Raw genomic sequence first — 19,997 nt, forward strand, 5'->3', positions numbered from 1 at the left:
ACGATGGACTCTGAAAAACAGGCTGGGGGTTCTAGAGGGGAGGGGGGTGGGAGGATGGGTTGGCCTGGTGGTGGGTATTGAGGAGGGCACGTTCTGCATGGAGCACTGGGTGTTATGCACAAACAATGAATCATGGAACACTTCATCTAGAACTAATGATGTAATGTATGGGGATTAACATAAGAATAAAAAAATATATATAAAAAAAAAACAAAAAAAAAACCTAAACTCAAAATGGATTAAAGACCTAAACAGGAGACGAAACCATAAAAATTCTAGAAGAGAAGATAGGCAGTAATTTCTCTGACATTGGCCATAGCAAAATTTTTCTAGATATGTCTCCTGAGGCAAGGAAAACAAAAGCAAAAATAAACTATTGGGACTACATCAAAATAAAAAGTTTTTGCATAGCAAAGGAAACCATCAACAAAATGAAAAGACAACCTACTGAATGGGAGAAGATATCTGCAAATCATTTATTTTATAAGGGGTTAATATCAAAAATATATAAAGAACTTAAACAACTCAACACCAAAAGAAAAAACAAACAGTCTGATTAAGAAATGGGCAGGTGACCTGAATAGACATTTTCCCAAAGAAGACATACAGATGGGGCGCCTGGGTGGCTCAGTCATTAAACGTCTGCCTTCAGCTCAGGTCATGATCCCAGGGTCCTGGGATCAATCCCCACATCGGGCTCCCTGCTCTGCGGGAAGCCTGCTTCTCCCTCTCCCACTCCCCCTGCTTGTGTTCCCTCTCTCTGTCAAATAAATAAATCTTAAAAATAAATAAATAAAAAAGAAGACATACAGATGGCCAACAGACACATGAAAAGATGCAGCTCAACATGACCAATGATCAGGGAAATGCAAATCATAACCACAATGAGATATCACTCACATCTGTCAGAATGGCTAAAATAAAAAAGACAAAAACACAAGTGCTGGCAAGGATGTGGAGAAAAAGGGAACCCTCTTGCACTGTTGGTGGGAATGTAAATTAGTACAGCCACTGTGGAAAACAGTATGGAGATTCCTCAGAAAATCAGAAGTAGAAATACCATATGATCCAATAATTTCACTATTTGATATTTACCCAGGGAACAAAAAAACACTAAGTCGAAAGATATATGTATTCCTGTTTACCACAGCATTACTTACAATAACCAAGACATGCAACCTAAATATCCATCAGTAGATGAATGGATAAGGAAAATGTGTCATATACACTATGGAATATTACACAACCATAAAATATGAGATTGTGGCATTTGAGACAACACAATGGACCTAGAAGGTATTATGTTAAGTGAAATAAATCAGACTGAGAGACAAATACCATGATTTCACACATAAATGGAATCTAAAAAAAATGAATAAACAAAAAGCATAATCAAAACTATAAATACAGAGAACAAACTGATGGTTGTCAGAGAGGGGGTTTGGGCAAAACCGGTGAAGGCGAGAGGGAGGTACAGGCTTCCAGTTATGGAACGACTAAGTCACCGGAATAAAAAGCAGAGCATAAGGAATACAGTCAGTGATACTGTAATAGTGATGTAATGAGAGAGATGGTAAGCTATACTTGTGGGGAACATAGCATAATATATAAACTTTTCCTTTTTTTTTTAAGATTTTATTTATTTGTTTGACAGACAGTGAGCACAAGCAAGGGGAGCAGCAGGCAGAGGGAGAAGCAGATTCCCTGCTGAGCAAGGAGCCCGAAGCAGGACTCGATCCCAGGACCCTGGAATCATGACCTGAGCTGAAGGAAGATGCTTAACCGACTGAGCCACCCATGCACCCCTAAACTTTTCAAGTCAGTAAGTTGTACACCTGAAACTAATGTAACATTGTGTCAACTATGCCCAAATCTTATGGGGTGCTTGGCTGGCTCAGTTCAGGTTGTGAGTTGGAGCCTCACACTGGGTGTAGAAATTGCTTAAAAATAAAAATCTCTTGGGGCGCCTGGGTGCTCAGTCGTTAAGCCTTCCGCTCGGGTCATGATGTCAGGGTCCTGGGATTGAGCCCCCGCATCGGGCTCCTTGCTCCGAGGGAAGCCTGCTTCTCCCTCTCCCACTCCCCCTGCTTGTGTTCCCTCTCTCACTGTGTCTCTCTCTGTCAAATAAATAAAATCTTAAAAAAAAAACAAACATAAAATAAAATAAAAATATCTTTAAAAAAGGGGGGGCCTCAGAGAAAGATGCAAAATGGACTCCAGTGGGAAAACAGCAACTATTGGGAAAAGTTAAAATTCTGATTTTTAAATTTATTATATGCCACACTCAAGAAATATGGGCTACACAAAGAAGAAATCCATCAAAATGGTGAAAACCGCAAACATTTTAACGAGTTTAAAAACAGTTTGTAACATTCCTAGGAGACACAGAAAAATAACAAATATACTAACTCTTGGATAGATAATTCATATAGTTTCTTGGTTGTCCTAACATTGTACTTAATTGAAAATCATATATAAAATAAGTAGAAAAGCTATGGGTAAAATGCTAACTTACAAGATGTTGGACATTTACATGGTAGTTTCATAATTCTGAAACTGCTCTGTGATTCTGAGACCAATATAAGTAGCTAAGTGACATTAGAAGGATTTTTAAACCTGCATGGTTTAAGTTCCTTATGTTTGAAATTCCAAATGAAAAGAATTTCTTACAGATTAAGAAGTTAGGCTAGCATTTTAAAACACACTGTAAGGGACGCCTGGGTGGCTCAGGTCATGATCCCAGCATCCTGGGATTGAGCCCTACATCGGGCTCCCTGCTCAGTGGGTAGTCTGCTTCTCCCTCTGCCTGCCACTCCCCTTGCTTGTGTGCTTTCTTTCTCTCTCTCCGTCAAATAAATAAATAAAAAATAAAAAAACACACCACACTGTAAGAACAGTTCTCTTTTAGCTGAGATAAAAAAGGTGATCCCATATCTTTATTATTTCAGAATTTTATGTTATAGGTAGGAGGGAATTTTTAAAGGGAGGCTGTGAGACTTAATTAGCCAAGACCTTTCAAAGTAGTGGTAAAGCTAAAATACAAGGGAGGGAGAAAAAAAATCCCCCTACTATGATTTAGAATAGTTTTTTTTCCCCCCTGTACAGGACCAAACAAGTATTTTAGGCTTTGTGATTCATACGGTCTCTACTGTAGCTACTCAACACAGACCCTGTAGCAGGAAAGTTGTGTTTCAATAAGCCTTTCCTTACGGGCACTGAAATTTGAATTTCATATAATTTTCACGTGTTACTAAATATCCCTCCAGGAATTTTTTTGTCCCAACCAATTAAAGACATAAAAACTATTCTTAGCTTGAGGGGCCACACCAAAAGCCACACAAGGCTTAGTGGAAAAGTATAAACATAACCCTCTTCGTAGGAAATATAACAAATAAAGCTTCTGGATTGAAAAGGGTCGTAACCATAAAATAAAGAGGCAGGACGTTTTTTTATGTAGCTAAGGCCTTCGATGCACCTCACAACCCGTTTGAATATCGGGGCCGCAGGGCTTGAGTAGATGAGAAAAGGAGGGGAAATTACAGCTCCGAAGGGCCCGGGGCACTGTGTTAACCGCATGCCTCTGACTATCACATTTAACCCCCACTGCAACTCTATTAAGAAGATGTAACCGTCCTCTTTTTCGAAGATGAAGGGGCTTAAGGAGCTCAACTGATTGATGCAGTGACGCAGCTATTAAGCGACCAAGTCAGAATTCGAAGTCTTCGGGACCCTGAGAACAAAGGGCGGGGCTCTGGGCCACGGCGCCCGTTTGGATCCGGCCGAGCCGGCCAGAGGGAACAACCTGAGCAGCAGGGTCAAGCGGTCCTCGGGACGCGCCGTCTGGGCGCCGGCGACCTGTGGTGACCCGCCTTCCTCGCCTCCCGCTCCGGAGTCCGCGGGCTCGGTGACCGCTTGCTCTCTGGGTTGCTTCTCCATTCCCAATTCCTCCGGTGCAAAGAGGAATTGTCTGGGGCGGAAAGATGCAGCCTCAGGACCCGATTTTCCCGCCACTAAATTGACGCCGGGAAAAGGCCGGAGAGCCGCCGCACTCCGTCCCGCCCCTTCCGCCCTACGGTCCCACCCCTTCCGTCCCGTTCTCTGGTTGCCGTGGTTACTCCTTTCACTCTTATCCTGGCGACTAGTATAAGACCACTAGTAAGAAAAAGTGAAACTTTAGGCATCAGCTTTGTCGAGTGCTGGGCTAGGGGTTGGGTTACAGCTGTTTGGGACACACCCCGGCTTCCGGGAACCGCCTGGAAGCCTGGAAGGGAAAACCCCGACACATATGGTCAATCATCCTTGGCGCTGGGACAGCGGATCTTCGGGACAGCGGTTTTTGGACCCATCTTAGCACTCCGTTAACCTTCACAGCCTTGGAAAATGGGTGTACCCGGGCAGGCCAAGAAAGGGAAACAATGGAGGGTTGTTTTGTTTAAGTAGACTTTCGATCTGAGTTCTTAACGTCCAGACACCCCTCGTTTGACGAAGTTCAAGGATACCTAAAGCCCCTACGAGGCAGTGCATATACTTGAACCCCAGACTTGCAGCGTGAAATTTCACTATCAGTAAGATTCGCACTCTGTTAACAGTTCTGTGCCCCGACGTGTTAGCTTGTCGACTTACTAGGTTGCAGTTAAAGCTTTTCAGCTGGGCGATGATCGGGTAATGGAGAAAATGCAGGACGGATAAATCCCTGATTGTAGTTTTTCATTAAGGGCTGTCGCTCTAGCTTTGTAGCAAAAGCACAGGAACTCACACCTCTGAACAAGAAAGCCGAGCATTCCCCTTAAGTAACTAGTTTCCCCTGTGTTACACTTGGTCATACAGTGTGCGCTCTCCCTTCTTCCTCTTCATTATCAAAGTAACAACTCCCGGTATAATTTCGATTCAAAAGGATGTAAGTAAGACCGTAGATTCGCCACTCCTACCGTCAAACTCCTGGAAAAGCATGGTTTCCTTTCACTTTTTATTTTACACAAAAAGGGCAATGTTACTGTTTTTTAGGTTTACCCTGGATGTCTTCCAATATCTCACATCAATCGCATACTTTTAAGCAGTTGCCTATCTGGTGTCCCAGGCCAAATTTGGGACAAAGACAGTGCAGTAATTCCTCTCAGCAGGAATCAGAATCATGGGGAGGACTAGTTAAAACCGACTGCTAGGTGGGTAGGAGGATGAGTGAAATAGGTGAAGGGGCTTAAGAGCAGACTTAATATGATGAGCACAGAGTAACGTAGAGAACTGTTGAATGGCTATGTTGTGCACCTGAAATTAATATAACACTGTATGTTAATTTTACTGGCATTTAAATTGGCAGGTGCCTCTCCCAAGTTTTTATTCTGATTTTCATTTCTAACAAATGCCCAGGTGATATTCATGATGCTGGATTGGGATGACACTTTGAGAACTACTGGGGGTAATGGATTATAACTGATTTTTAAAAATCCAGAGTAAAACAAAAAGGGAATATGTGGGTGTGGAGCTATTCTTTAGAGAATGTCCAATAATATAGAAGGGATAATACAATTAGCTAACTACCATCATGTGACTCCTAGTGAGGTAAATGATTCAAAGTTAATATCATTAATGGATAATAAAACTAAAGATTACAGCACCTTTACAGCAAAGCTGTATTCGGTGGTTACCATCTTAACCAGATGATCAAACTCAGTATCATCAGTAGCTTAACAACTAATATGTGACTCCAAAATGATGCATAACTTGTACAAATCACCTATATTCTTGCTAGAATGCATAACCTGAACTTAACTATGAAGAACCAATCAGACAAGAAATCTAGAATGATGGGGTGCCTGGGTGGCTCAGTCATTAAGCATCTGCCTTCGGCTCAGGTCGTGATCCCAGGGTCCTGGGATCGAGCCCCTCATCCGGCTCCCTGCTCTGCGGGAAGCCTACTTCTCCCTCTCCCCCTGCTTGTGTTCCCTCTTTCATTGTGTCTCTCTCTATCAAATAAATAAAATCTTTTAAAAAAAAATCTAGAATGACGGACATTCTATAAGGCAAACAGACTGGACAATTCATGTCCATGCCTTGAAAAACAAAAAGCAGGACAACTATTGTATATGGGAAACAAATTTTGATTGGAACCTGTTTTGGAAAAAAGCTTGTAAAACATCTTTGAAACAATGGAGGAAATCTGAATATGCACTGCATATTACATATGGAGTTGTTAATTGTCTTAATGTGATAAAGATTATGGTTATTTAGGAAACTGAATTATTAGATGCATGATGAAATATTTTAAGGGGACATATTGAAATCTAAAATTTACTTTGAAATGACTCTGAAAAAGAAAAATAGATGCACACACATATAGATATGCTCCCAACATACATACTTTTCTTTCTTTATACCTGTAATTTAATATTTGCCTACAAAAGTACCTAGAACTTTGTCCCCTAACAGGAAAAAAAATCTTTTTTATATCTTTGGAATATTTACAGAGGTCATTCAAATACTTATCTACAGAGAAAACATTAAGTTTCAAAAAGGCTTTTTAAAGACCCCCATTTCCAACAAAATTAAAAAATCACCAACACGAAGATGTTCGACAAAAAACTTTAAAAGAAACCGACTACTTAGGGGCGCCTGGGTGGCTCAGTCGTTAAGCGTCTGCCTTCAGCTCAGGTCATGATCCCAGGGTCCTGGGATCAAGCCCCGCATCGGGCTCCCTGCTCCGCGGGAAGCCTGCTTCTCCCTTTCCCACTCCCCTGCTTGTGTTCCCTCTCTCGCTGTGTCTCTCTCTGTCAAATAAATAAATAAAATTTAAAAAAAATAAAAAATTAAAAAAATAAACCGACTACTTAGAAAATTAGCAGTTAAATAATCTCCAGATCACGAAGAACCACAAAAGAAATTATAATGACCAGAAATAGATAAAAAGGAGGGCTTCAGAAACAAGCTATCTCAAAGAAAATGTATAAATACTTTTATCACCAAAATACATTGAATATTTAACTTAAACTAGAAAATAACAAAAGAAAAAGATGGTGAGAATAGTGTAAAAGCTAAAACTACAAAATAAAGGTCATAGAAATGTAACACCAAAACAGATTCTTTCAAAATACCCCCCCAAAAAACAAAACCTCCACGCAAGCCTGGTTAGAAAATAAAATATTTAAGATCAGGAACAAGAAACAAGATATAATTACATACACAGCTATAATTTTAAAAACCTAGAATAGAGTATTTCCTATTAATGGGGGGGAATAGTTCCTAAAAAACACCAAATGACAATGGAAAACATATCCTTTTAAGCAGATCCAGGCCAAATGATTGTAAAAGTTTAATTGAGCTAGTTTTAAATGAATGAATAAGGATTTCAAAGTATGTGATATAAAAATGAAAACCTCTTTAATCCACCTTAAACCTGGTAAAATACAAGAAAAACTAGAAAACCATACCAACAACAAAAACTGTGCCAATTTCCCAAACAAGATGCAAAATTTTCTAGAAGAAATAGATTAAATCTATGTAAGATGAGCAAGAATTCATTCCACTTTAATAAACCTCTAATGCAGAATATTATACCATATTAATAACCCTAATAACACCATAAGCTGAAAAAGTAAATGAATTTCCACAGCCTTGCCAATTAACAACTCTAAACAAAAACAGAAAAATACCTAAGATATAAAGACTACTTAAAGCCTAACAACAAAAATATTAAATGATAAAAACACTTGAGATGTCTAACCCAGAAACAACACAGGGATTTGCCTATTATGATTATGTTGGAGACTCTTTTTTTTTTTTTTTTTAAGATTTTATTCCTTTATTTGACAGAGAGCTAGCACAAGTAGGCAGAGCGGCAGGCAGAGGGAGAGGGAGAAGCAGCAGGCTCTCTGCTGAGCAGGGAGCCCCACCCGGGGCTCGAACGGGGCTCCATCCCAGGACCCTGGGATCATGACCTGAGCCAAAGACAGACACTTTAACGGACTGAGCCACCCAGGCGCCCCAATGTTGGAGATTCTAATACTGTAAATATCATAAACATTGAAAAAATAAAATTTTTAATTTTAAGGCCTAGGTTTAAGGTTTTCTACTCCATTAAAAACAAATTGAATAAAAAAAAAATTAAGAATACTGGTGTCAGCTGGATAAGAAAACTACAACTAGCAATAAAAAGATAGGTGGGAAATAGATCCCATTCACAATAGTGACAAAACCCACAAACCCAACAATAAACTTCAGTTATATAATTAAAATTCTAATATTCTATTGGAGGGCATGCAACAAGCCTTGGAGAAAAGTGCTTCTGGATGAGAAGACAGGTCTACTCAAAACCTCCAAGTTTTTCTGTTAACTGGACATAACTTTATAAATTTCTTATGTTTGAAATTGCCCCCAAATATCTGGAAAATAGTGCTAGCTTCATCTTATCAGATAATGTAATAGTTTTACATTGTTTATCGCAGGAAAATACAAGTAGAAATATTTAGATCAGGAAATGATAGATGGGTGGGATACCTGAGGGGTCAGATGGTTAAGTTCTGCCTTTGGCTCAGGTCATGATCCCAGCGTCCTGGGATCAAGACCCACATCCAGCTCCCTGCTTAGCGGGGAGTCTGCCTCTCCCCCTGCTCATGCTCTGTCTCAAATTAGTAAGTAAAATTTTTCTAAAAAAAAAAAAGGAAATGATAGATGGGCATTGTTTCAATTCAGGTTGACAAGGATAATTTTGATCATGTGGTACAAGCATAAATGGGCACCTATCTGTCAGAGTCCTACCTTATCCCATATACAAAAAGTTTGGGGGATTATAAATATAACGGGTAAATTTTAGAATTTTAGAAGATGTTTAGAGTTTGGGGATAGAGTTGACCTTAGGACTGAAAATCCAGGGGCGCCTGGGTGGCTCAGTCAGTTAAGCGTCTGCCTTCGGCTCGGGTCGTGATCCCAAGGTCCTGGGACTGAGCCCCACGTTGGTCTTCCTGCTCAGCGGAAAGCCTGCTTTTCCCTCTCCCTCTCCCTGTTTGACAGAGACAATGAGAGGGAATACAAGCAGGGGGAGTGGGAGAGGGAGAAGCAGGTTTCCTGCTGAGCAGGGAGCCCGATGCGGGGCTCGATCCCAGGACCCTGAGATTATGTGACCTGAGCCGAAGGCAGACGCTTAACCGACTGCGCCACCCAGGCGCCCCTAAAATCTTTAGATCTTTAAAAAAAAAAAAAGGACTGAAAATCCAAAAGCAACTACAGGAAAAAAAGTAGATTTGATAATACACAAACTTAAAAGTGTCTACATGACAAAAGAGCATAAACAGTCAAAAGGCAAAAGACAAAATGGGAAAACCTCACATATTGATAAGTAGTCAACAAAAATTTATTCAACTAGCCATCAAAACTATAAATTACAACAGCAAACAAGATAGATTTTTTGCCAAATTCACAGAAATTGGAGAATCATTGCCTTCAGTTCTGGCAAGGACACAGAGGAATCCAGCACTTTTGTACACTGCTGGTGACACTGAAAGTCATCTTTTGTTAAGTACCTGCCAAAACTTAGTACATATTCTGGAGAACCCAGTGTACAAAAAGGAAAGTGTTATTTAATGATAATAAAGACATTTGTCTGTAGGAGCAAAGAGGAAAAGCAATGTGAAGGTCAATAGCAGAATGGTTGAACACTGTAGTATATCATACTATGGAATGTAATGACCAAATACAGGCAAGGCCTATACATGTTCAAAGGAATTGCTTATATATAGAATGATCCCATTTCTTAGAAATCCCTGTAACAATTTATATGCATGTCTGTGTTTATAGAAGAAGTATCGAAGGATCTATCCCAAACTGTTGATACCTTCAGAGGGATGGGATTGAGCTGTAGAAGTGGGGGGTAAAGAGTAAATTAACTTTTCTAGATACTTTTGTAGGTTTTGAGGATCTACTTTTATTTGATCAATAAACAATAAAAAGGTAAAGTAGGTTTAAAATATAAAGTTCGTATTTTTGCAAGTGAAAAAATGATACTAGCTGAAGTTGATAATTTAAGAAATAGTGGTAGAAGTAAAAACTACTTAGAATTATGGCAGCAACCACCAGAAGAAACAGAAAATGGGGAGCGGGGGGTCCTAAGAATGAGATGGCAGGCTTTTAAGCAGAATAAGGCTGCATATTCTCCAAGACAATTGGGCTTACGTGCAGTATGCCCTACAGAAGGGCTTTAACTGCCTTCATGACCACAGTAATCCATATTAAGAAAGCGAAAGCCAAGTACATAAAACAAGAACCACACAAGTAACAATTATGTATGTAAGTTGGGTCCCAATAAACTGAAAGCACTTTTTATACTCCCCATCATACCTTTAACACAACTTTTAGGTTATCCTCAAGTAGGAAAGTAGTGACATTCAAATGAGTTAAGGTATAAGAAGTAAAAAGGACCACAAACTTTATTAAAAGTAGAGGTAACATATAATATATACAGATGGCACATGGTGCCAATTTTATTTGCAGGTATAGTACTCCAACTCATGTTTACAAGTTACACCTTTGCCACAGCCTTGGCTAAATCTTGAACTAGTGCAGAATTTAGCTGTGCCAGAGTGCTGATCTTAGCATGCTTAGATGTGGCATACTTGTTCTTGATAGTCTGGAAGAGAAAAGCATAGTAGTTAATGAAGGCAAAGAGGAAAACATTGTTAAGATCCCATGGTGCAGATATTCACTTAAAACATCAAATACTTAAAAATAGGGCGCCTGGGTGGCTCAGTTGATTAAGCGACTGCCTTCAGCTCAGGTCATGATCCTGGAGTCCCTGGATCGAGTCCCGCATCGGGCTCCCTGCTCGGCGAGGAGCCTGCTTCTCCCTCTAACCCTCCCCTGTCTCATGCTCTCTCTCTCTATCTCATTCTCTCTCTCAAATAAATAAATAAAATCTTTAAAAAAAAAAAAAAACTTAAAAATAAGGTATGCATCGGGGTGTCTGGGTGGCTCGGTAGGTTAAGCATCGAACTCTTGATTTCGGCTCTGGTCATGATCTCAAGGTTGAGCTCAAGTCCTGCACCGGGTTATGCATTGGGCGTGGAGTCTGCTTAAGATTCTCTCCCATAAGATAAGATGAAATCAGAGATGGAGACAAACTATAAGAGACTCTGAATTTTAGGAAACAAACTGGGGGGTGCTGGAGGGGAGGTAGGTGGGGGGATGGCGTAACTGGGTGATGGGCATTAAGAAGGGCATGTGATGTAATGAGCCCTGAGTGTTATATGCAACTGATGAATCACTGAACTCTACCTCTGAAACTAATAATACAGTATATGTAAATTAATTGAATTTAAATAAAATTTTAAAAAATCTCTCTCCTTCTGTACCCACCCTCTAACTCCCCCCCAAGAAAAGATTAAAAAAGGGGAAAATAAGCCATGCATTTGCAGTCATGAAATCTTAAGTATTTTCACTCTGCACCCTCCCACATCCCCCCCAACATCTACAGTACCCCTGACTTACCATGTGCTTTGTAAGCCCACGATTCACCATGACTATATTCTTAGCGAGGTGTTGCATAACATTTAGAAGGGATTCTTCAGTGTATGAGAGATAATGCTGTAGAGTTGGTGTCTATGGCAACAAAAGTTAATGTTAGAAATGCTCATCAACAATGCTTTTCATAAAATTTCTGTATCTTAGTCAAGAGTAGGGTAGGAAGAGATTCCATAGGACTGATTATAACTAAAATTTAAGATACATTTAAGATGCTTTCTTCCCCAGGTACTCTTCTTTCATGCTTCTCTAGGACCCTGTATTTAAAAATCTATTATACACGTGCTCAAATTCTTTCACACCAACATTCTCATGCATAGTTCTACTCCAAGGGTGTAGGGTAGCACATGGCAAACAGGAGAAATATTTGGTGAATCAAAGGAGTATGAATGAACTTCTAGCATGTCGTTTGACCTGAGTGTCTTCTTCTATATAGAAAGATGAAATTAGGTAATGAAGTGGGAGTATCCGATGAACACACAAATAAGATAATCATTTTTAAGCATTCTTTCAGTAGATGCTATATTTTTAGAAACCATTAGAATTGTCCTTTAATGTAAAAAGTCCAGTATTCATGCAAACATCACTTACAATTTAAAAGCTTAGGGTAACCTAAGTCTATGGGACAGAGCTTACCCATTCACCGTTATCAAGAATTTTCAGTGCTAAGCAAAAAGCTCCTGCTGCAATCTGAGAAGGAGGAAAGTGCACCATATCGTAGTCCAACATAGTTAGTTCCATCAGGTATTTGGCCAAAGTATGTTGTTCAACATCAACCTGAAACAAAACCCACAGGTCTCAACTTCAGTCAGAGAATTCTGTATTGGCAATAAGCAGTACGCCCGTAACTATAATTACAAATGTTTGTCTATTGACTCTCAAATGCAATTGCCCATGGAAGGCCTTAATGAAAATATTAATATACAGCCTGATTGGAAATAAAGAACATTTTTATGTCTTCCTCATGCAGATTTATAAGTCAGCTGAATTAGATCTGCTTGATTAGCAGTATTTCTTTTTTTTTTTGATTTTTTATTTTTTATTTATTTTTTTTTTTTGATTTTTATTTTTTTTTTTTTATTTATTCATTTGAGACACAGAGATAGAGAGAGAGAGCATGAGCAGGGAGAGAGGCAGAGGGAGAGGCAGAAGCAGGCTCCCCGCTGAGCAGGGAGCCCGATGCGGGGCTCGATCCCAGGACGCTGGGATCATGACCTGAGCTGAAGGCAGATGCTTAACCATCTGAGCCACCCAGGCGCCCCTCTTTTTTTTTTTTAAAGAATTTATTTATTTGAGACAGAGAGAATGAGAGAGAGAGCACATGAGAGGGGGGAGGGTCAAGAGGGAGAAGCAGGCTCCCTGCCCAGCAGGGAGCCCGATGCGGGACTCAATCCAGGGACTCCAGGATCATGACCTGAGCCGAAGGCAGTCGCTTAACCAACTGAGCCACCCAGGCGCCCTGATTAGCAGTATTTCATCATGTACCATACTAAAGGTTACCAAAGAAATCTGTACCTCTCCAATCTTAGATGCTCTCCGAAGGAAATGCAGGGGTAGAGGGCGGCCCAAACCAAAATTTAAAGATCTTAGAATCTTCATTTCCATCTGTCTGATTTGGTGTTTAGTGTAAGTGTTATCAGTCACAAAGGCAAAGTCACCAATTTCTGGAGGGTACATTTCTTCATATTTGCTTGCAATAAACATGGCAGTGACACCAACCAGCTGCAGCATCTTCTTGGGCACACAATTATTCTGCAATGGGAATTCCAACTGGATGAACAACTAATATGTACTTGAAAAAGGAGACAACAGAGCTATGAAGGGGACATGGGAAAAACACTCTCACAGCAAAATCTTGACACTACCCCAAGACAGATGGTTAGCTGGAAAAAGTCTTTTCTTTTTTTTTTAAGATTTTATTTATTTATTTGAGAGAAAGAGAGCATGAGCAGGGGGGAGGGTTAGAGGGAGAGGAATAAACAAACAGACTCCCCGCTGAGCAGAGAGCCCCATGCGGGGCTTGATCCCAAGACTCAGATCATGACCTGAGCCGAAGGCAGATGCTTAACAGACTGAGCCACCCAGGTGCCCCTGAAAAAGTCTGTTTATGACTCTGCTAGGATCCTGGAAGGGAGAACCCTCAATTACTGAATTATGCTCACCTGCATGAACCGATCAATAATGGAAACAGTCATGTACATGGTCTCCTGCAGTAACCTGAATTTCATTTGAACCTGTACTAGCCAGTCAATAAGGATGGCTCTCATGTTTCCAGTGACTTCACGACCCAGTAGGTATTTTGGTCTGACTGCTTGCTCTTCCTGCAAAAGAATGCTGATTATCCTTTAGAGGCAAGACTCCATGTGACATTTCTGTCCACAAATATTAGTCACCACAGAATAGTAATGCAGAGTTCAGAATCTCTAACAGTGCTCAACTTAATTACTCATACAGTCACGACATATAGCTCTGTCACTGAGGAAGAAAGCAAACCTTAAATAGGACAGTTTGACAGGTTTTTCCTTATGCACAGATCTCATTATGTTCAACCTGCCATCACTGCTACTTGCCCACACTCCGTACCCACTTCATCCCAGACAAAGCTATCATGCCATCATCTTAAATCTTTTCACTTATGATTCTAAACCCAGAACCTGAGCTGTATGAAGTAGGGAAAGCTAGCAGCAGCTACTTCCCAGGTCAGCTGGAACCTGTGTGCTACCCACTCTCCTGCTCTAGGATTTAAACCCCCAAAACACTACAGAGAGAAAGAATGAACCATCAAGGACCAGCACATACACCTGCTAAACCCACTTGGCCAAGGTTGTAATTTTATTAAAAAGAAGGGAGAAAAAAACCAAAGTGGAAGGCTGGTCCTGGCAAGGAAGTTTCTGTAGGACAATCCTATAGAAAATGGATGCCTAAAGAAGAGAATGCATTATTAACAAACAGTTGGGCAAATTTGGTAGTGTACAGCTTATTAGCATACAGAATGCTTCCTTGTCTTGGGGTGGGGGACAAATGCCATTAATAGGAAGTTTCAGAAGTGATATGAAATGAAAGAAAACCAAAAACTTTTTTTGAGCGTACTCCACTTGGACACAAAGAACAATTTCCCCGGTATCACATGCACATCAGCCACAATGAGCCAAAAGGCCTTGTGTTCCTGCTGGTTATTTTTCAGCATATTCTCTGTTGCCATCTCTCTCCTGCCTCTAATCCTCCAACTCAGAGCCTGGGACTTGCCCACTCCTAACTGTGATAGACATAAGTATATCACTCAACCTATGGACATTTGTTAGAGTTATGGTATTCACTGTCACTTTGAACTTTACCTGTTCAAAATGGCAAATACAGATGTCCTTAGTTTGATTAGTGACTTTTGATTTTTGGTACTCTGTGAATGAGAATTTGAAAGTGGAATCTACTGTTAAGAAATACTGTTCACATCCTGCTTGAATTATTATAAACTGTCAGTGGAAAATGTCTTTTTTTTTTTTAAAAGATCTTATTTATTTATTTGACAGAGAGAGACATAGCTAGAGAGGGAACACAAGCAGGGGGAGTGGGAGAGAGAGAAGCAGGCTTCCCGCTGAGCAGGGAGCCCGATGCAGGGCTCGATCCCAGGACCCTGGGACCATGACCTGAGCCGAAGGCAGACGCTTAATGACTGAGCCATCCAGGCACCCTGGAAAATGTCTTTAAATAAAGTTAAATGCAGTTTAAAAAAACAAAGATTCTAAAAATAATACAGACCTCAAGTTGTCTCAGATAAGCATAAATATCTTTCACATATTCACTGCAAAGGTTTGGATCAGCTCCATCTTCTGCATCCACATCATTCACTGCAAGAATTACATCAGAGAATGCCTGACACAGATATTCTTCTGCAGGGGCACATCCAGATGTTTCCATTGGGCTTGGAGAGGGAGTATCAACCTTGAAACAGAGAGACCTTTTGAAATAATAGCAAAGAGGAGCATACAATCCAGGAATGAAGGCCCAATTATTGGTACTAACTCAACAGACCAACTGCTAAATAGACATATAATTCATAATTCATTTCCTTAAAAGGAAAAGTATCTTTCTTTTCAAATTTATTCAATTTCTCCTTAGGACATGATTAATACAAAAAGCAAAAAGCCAAAACAGACTGAGCAGATTTTAAGTTAGCAGAACCTAAACACCAATGGGTAAAACAGAGAAAAAGCAAACAAAATCACATTCTAGACTTTCCTCCAAAGGAAATGAGTAAACAATCTGTTTATCAGCATCATGTTAAGTCAATCCAAATGAATGACAGTCTTTAGTCTTTATATCAAAACACGGACTGCTTCTCACTGCCCAGGAAAACTCAAGTTCGGCCCTGACTACTAAGGATTAACAAAGCTTGTTATTTTCTTTTAAGATCTTATTTGTCAGAGAGAGAACACAAGCAGGGGGAGCGGCAGGCAGAGGGAGAAGCAGGCTCCCCGCTCAGCGGGGAGCCCCTTGTGGAACTCGCTCTCAAGACCCAGGAATCATGACCTGAGCTGAAGGCAGACGCTTAACCACCCAGGCGTTCCCCAGTTTATTATTATTAGCCATTTCCTTCAAACTCCAGTTATCCCTTTGTTCAAACATTTATTGGCATTTTCTTCTAGTCAAGCTCTGTGCTAGACACTGCCTTTATAGTGTCCTCAAAGGGCTTTGAATTTAGAAGAGAGAAGTAAATGAAATGAGACTGATTCTAGTAACAAGGGTGAGGGTAAGTTAGGCAAAGTTCCTGGAGTTGATGCTTGAGCTGCTTTGAAGGATGAAAGGTTACCGTCTGAAAGAATGAGAGAGGGGCGCCTGAGTGGCTCAGTCGTTAAGCGTCAAGCGTCTGCCTTTGGCTCAGGTCATGATCCCAGGGTCCTGGCATCGAGCCCCGCATTGGGCTCCCTGCTGGGCGGGAGGCCGGCTTCTCCCTCTCCCACTCCCCCTCTGTTTGTGTTTCCTCTCTCGCTGTCTCTCTCTCTCTCTGTCAAATAAATAAATAAATAAAATCTTTAAAAAAATAAAACAATGAGAGTGAGAAAGGCCTTTTTTAGTAAGTGGGAGAGCAAAGTCAAGAATCAGTATGGGACTTTCAAGGAAACCTCACATAGTTTGGTATGGCCAGTTGAGAGACTGTGCATGCTCTAGGTTTCAGGTGTTATATCCAGAATGTCAATACTAAAGCAATAGCCTCAAATCTATCCTTAGATATAAGGAACTGGGCTGAATGACTTCACAGATCATTTTCTCAACTGGTTTTAACTATTATTTGTTTCTTAAAGATGTAATTATCTTATTAAGTGATTCATGAAGTGAGCATCATCCCATCTAACAAGTAGAGATGCTCCTTAACTATGTTTTACTTTATTTTTTTTTTAAAGATTTTATTTATTTATTTGAGAGAGAGTGAGAGTGAGAGAGCATAAGCAGCGGGGAAGCAGCAAAGGGAGAGGGAGCAGACTCCTCGCTGAGCAGGGAGCCTGACGTGGGGCTGGATCCCAGGACCCTGGAATCATGACCTGAGCTGAAGGTAGATGCTTAACCGACTGAGCCACCCAGGCACCCCCTTAACTACGTTTTAAAAATTAGAGCTTCATTAAATGCAGTTCATTGTAATTTCAGCAAAGGAGCCCCTTCTACAAGCAGTGTTTCTCCTTCACAGGAGTGGATACATTTATGTAACTGATATTTAATAAGCTCTTAGTCTTAGTTTTTGAGGCTGTTAACTCATCTACTCTCTGAAAAGCTACATTTTCTTTCTGCTTTACACCTTTGTTCCAATGTTACAGGATTATTAAATACTCAGTGGCCACAATAGGGATTAAAAGGATTCAAGATAATCTGTTTCAGTCAATAAATTCCGGTCAGATGGCTTGTACCAAAGACCGCAAAATCTTTGGTCCATGCAGCTCTCACCCAATATCTCAATACCATTCACTGGGGGGGGGGAGGAGGCAGTACAACAAAATGATGAAGAGCCTAGCTTCTGAAGCCAGATGGCCTGGGTTTAACATCCATAGGTGTCACTGATTAGATGTGTGACTCTAGAAAAATTACTTAGTACTTCTCTAAGCCATTATCTAAAAGGTAAAGGTAATAATACAAGTAAGAGAGTCCATGTAAAGCTTATGCCAGTTAAAAGCACTTCAAGTGCAGAGCAGAGAGTACCTCCTGCTAAGTACTCTATAAATGTTACTAGTATTACTATTTGTTCAAATGCTATTCCATGTATTATAAAACGAGGGGAAAGAAACACCCAACAGATTGGATGGAGAAAAGCAGAGTAAATTTACCAAAATAGGCTCAGGCGAAAGTTTTTCTTCTTTAATAGGCTCAGGTTCTGGCTCTGGTTCTGGCACAGGCTCAGGCACAGGCTCCGGTGCCTTTTCCAGAGGTTTAGGTATTTTTTTAGCAATAACTTTTCCAGGAACCAAAGTTTTTGCTTCCTGTGGATGAAAGGACGAAAATGAAATGTTTCCCCACCAAGGGTCACAGCTGTAGGGTGAACTCTTACAGACAGAGAAGTTGGCTCAGGAAGATAGTTACCTTTTTCAGAGGCAGTTTGGCCTGTGGTTGTTCGCTGACTTTGTTACCAATGTCTCCGAGCGCCGTTCTTGGCCTCAGCCCGGGTTTGGAGGCCGCAGTCGTGGCCAGAGGCACGCGCTTTGCGCCTGCCATACTGATCTTCGCCTTATTTTCAACATTAACTTTTGTGTTCTGAAAGAAACAAGACCACTTTGAGGGCCGGCCCAACCAGCCACGTTGGAGTTAAGTCAAGGGTCAGTGAAGGTGGGGCAAGAGAGAAGCTCTCAGAAGAAAAGCTGGCTGTAAAAATTGGGTTCCGAAGGGAAACCGGGGTTCCAGGATCTACGCTTCGGCTGCGACAAGCCCATTTCTTCCAGAACCTCTTCACTCACCTATTGAGGGGCTGCCTGCTTAATCCCCGGCGACTCTGAACTCTTAATTTACATTTGAAAGGAAATCGGAAAAGCCTCCAAAGGCAGCACCTTCTCTCCGGGAAAGGGGATACGCGGTTGGTGGGAGCTCACTCAGGGGGCCTCTACCACATTTTAAAAGAGGGTTCCTGTCGACCATCCACTGCCCTCCCCCCCCGCGCCAAACATTCATCCACGGACGGCCCCGTCCTCTTCCTTTCTCCGCCAGGCCCCCAAACGCCCCCACCGTGCCAGGGGCCCACCGATCCCCCCATCCTCCTCCCCAAATCGCTGCCTTAGTCCACTCGGGGAATGGTGGGGGGGGGGTGCTCCGGCAAGGGACCGAGGACGAGAGGACACGCAGCGAGCGAGGAAGGCCGCGTTTGCTCACCCTGGTGACCCGGAGCGCCATGGCTTCGTCTTCACCAGGCAGCTGCTCAGTGGGGAGAAGCAGAGCGCGGGAGCCACCAACGAGCCGGGGACCTGAAGCCACCGCAGATCAACAGCCGTTCCTCCGCAGCACGCCGGGAGGAGCTGGGCCCGGCCTCGGGTTTAAACCCCGCACTGCTCCCTCCTTATTGGTCAGTTCGTGGCACTCGCTCCCTTCCCATTGGCGGCTGCCTGTTCCTCCGAGAATGCGTTTCCAGGGCGACCCCGCGGAGACGTTCGAGGGCGGGCGGGGCCAGGCCTTCGCTCCCCGGGCAGCTGTGCGGCCAGCTGGGGAGGCTAGCCGGAGGTGCGCGACCCACCTGCGGGGAGCGGGGTGTGCTGCTGCGCCGCGGGAGCCAACCGGGGGCACGGCTGGTATCCCTGCGGCGGGGGACAGTGGAGCCGCCTGAGTTTGAGAACCTGAGCAGCAGTTACGGCTCTAGTCCCACTTACTGTTACAGTTTCCTCTTTGCTTTGGCATGTAGCAGGAAAGGCTTTTATATACATTCTTTCATTTGACTATTCAGCAGCCCTCTGGGTGAAGGGCCTGAAGCTCAGAGAGGCTTTGAGTGACTTTCCCAGAGTCACAAATTCGTAACATGGGAAATAAACTTCCCTGATGTTTCCACAACACTAATGGTCTGTTAAAAATATTGTCAGCTTCTCAATCTGCCCGATTACTTTAATCGAATTGCTTCCCAGAGCCAATCTTTTGTTTTAGCTGTTTATTTGAAAATAATTTCAAACTTAGGGAAGTTGCAAACAAAACTATTACAAGGAACACATGTATACCTTTTGCCCAGATTCAAGTATCCTTAACATATTACCTAATTTGCTTTACCATTAGATCTATGTCTAACTGTATATAAAAATTTTCTTCCTGAAACATTGAAGGGTAAGTTATATATATTTATGGCCCTTGATCCCTTAATTCTTTGGTGTGTATTTCCTAAGAAAAAAGGTATATTCTCCTACATAACCGCAATAGTTATTAACTTCATAAGTTTACATTATTACAATATTTCATGCAGTCTAGTTTATATTCCAGTTTTGTTAGTTGATCTGATAAGGCCCCTTATAGTATTTTCTCTCCCCAGGACGGGATGCAGT

At 41.6% G+C, this 19,997-nt stretch overlaps 2 protein-coding genes across 2 annotated transcripts in view; both read right to left on the minus strand.

Annotated features, from left to right (window-relative positions):
* The window catches only part of CENPH (centromere protein H), an 18,521-nt gene extending 14,468 nt beyond the window's left edge, over positions 1-4,053 (minus strand). Inside the window, exon 1 of the mRNA XM_081826779.1 lies at positions 3,803-4,053. Coding sequence (XP_081682905.1) covers positions 3,803-3,936 — 134 coding nt within the window. The 5' untranslated portion in view covers positions 3,937-4,053. The remainder of the gene's footprint in view (positions 1-3,802) is intronic.
* A 6,344-nt stretch (positions 4,054-10,397) lies between these two features.
* CCNB1 (cyclin B1) lies at positions 10,398-19,006 on the minus strand. The gene is made up of 9 exons (XM_081826799.1): positions 18,850-19,006; positions 18,070-18,240; positions 17,817-17,969; positions 15,262-15,444; positions 13,668-13,826; positions 13,021-13,257; positions 12,142-12,282; positions 11,473-11,583; positions 10,398-10,615 (listed from the first exon to the last, which is right to left on the minus strand). The coding sequence occupies exons 1-9, from the start codon at positions 18,868-18,870 to the stop codon at positions 10,508-10,510; spliced, it is 1,284 nt and encodes a 427-aa protein (XP_081682925.1). The 5' UTR covers positions 18,871-19,006; the 3' UTR covers positions 10,398-10,507.
* Between the last annotated feature and the right edge of the window lie 991 nt (positions 19,007-19,997).

The sequence above is a fragment of the Leptonychotes weddellii genome, chromosome 7 (genome assembly GCF_054177405.1).
Source record: "Leptonychotes weddellii isolate Sample4059 chromosome 7, ASM5417740v2, whole genome shotgun sequence".
In the NCBI taxonomy this organism is placed as follows: domain Eukaryota; kingdom Metazoa; phylum Chordata; class Mammalia; order Carnivora; family Phocidae; genus Leptonychotes; species Leptonychotes weddellii.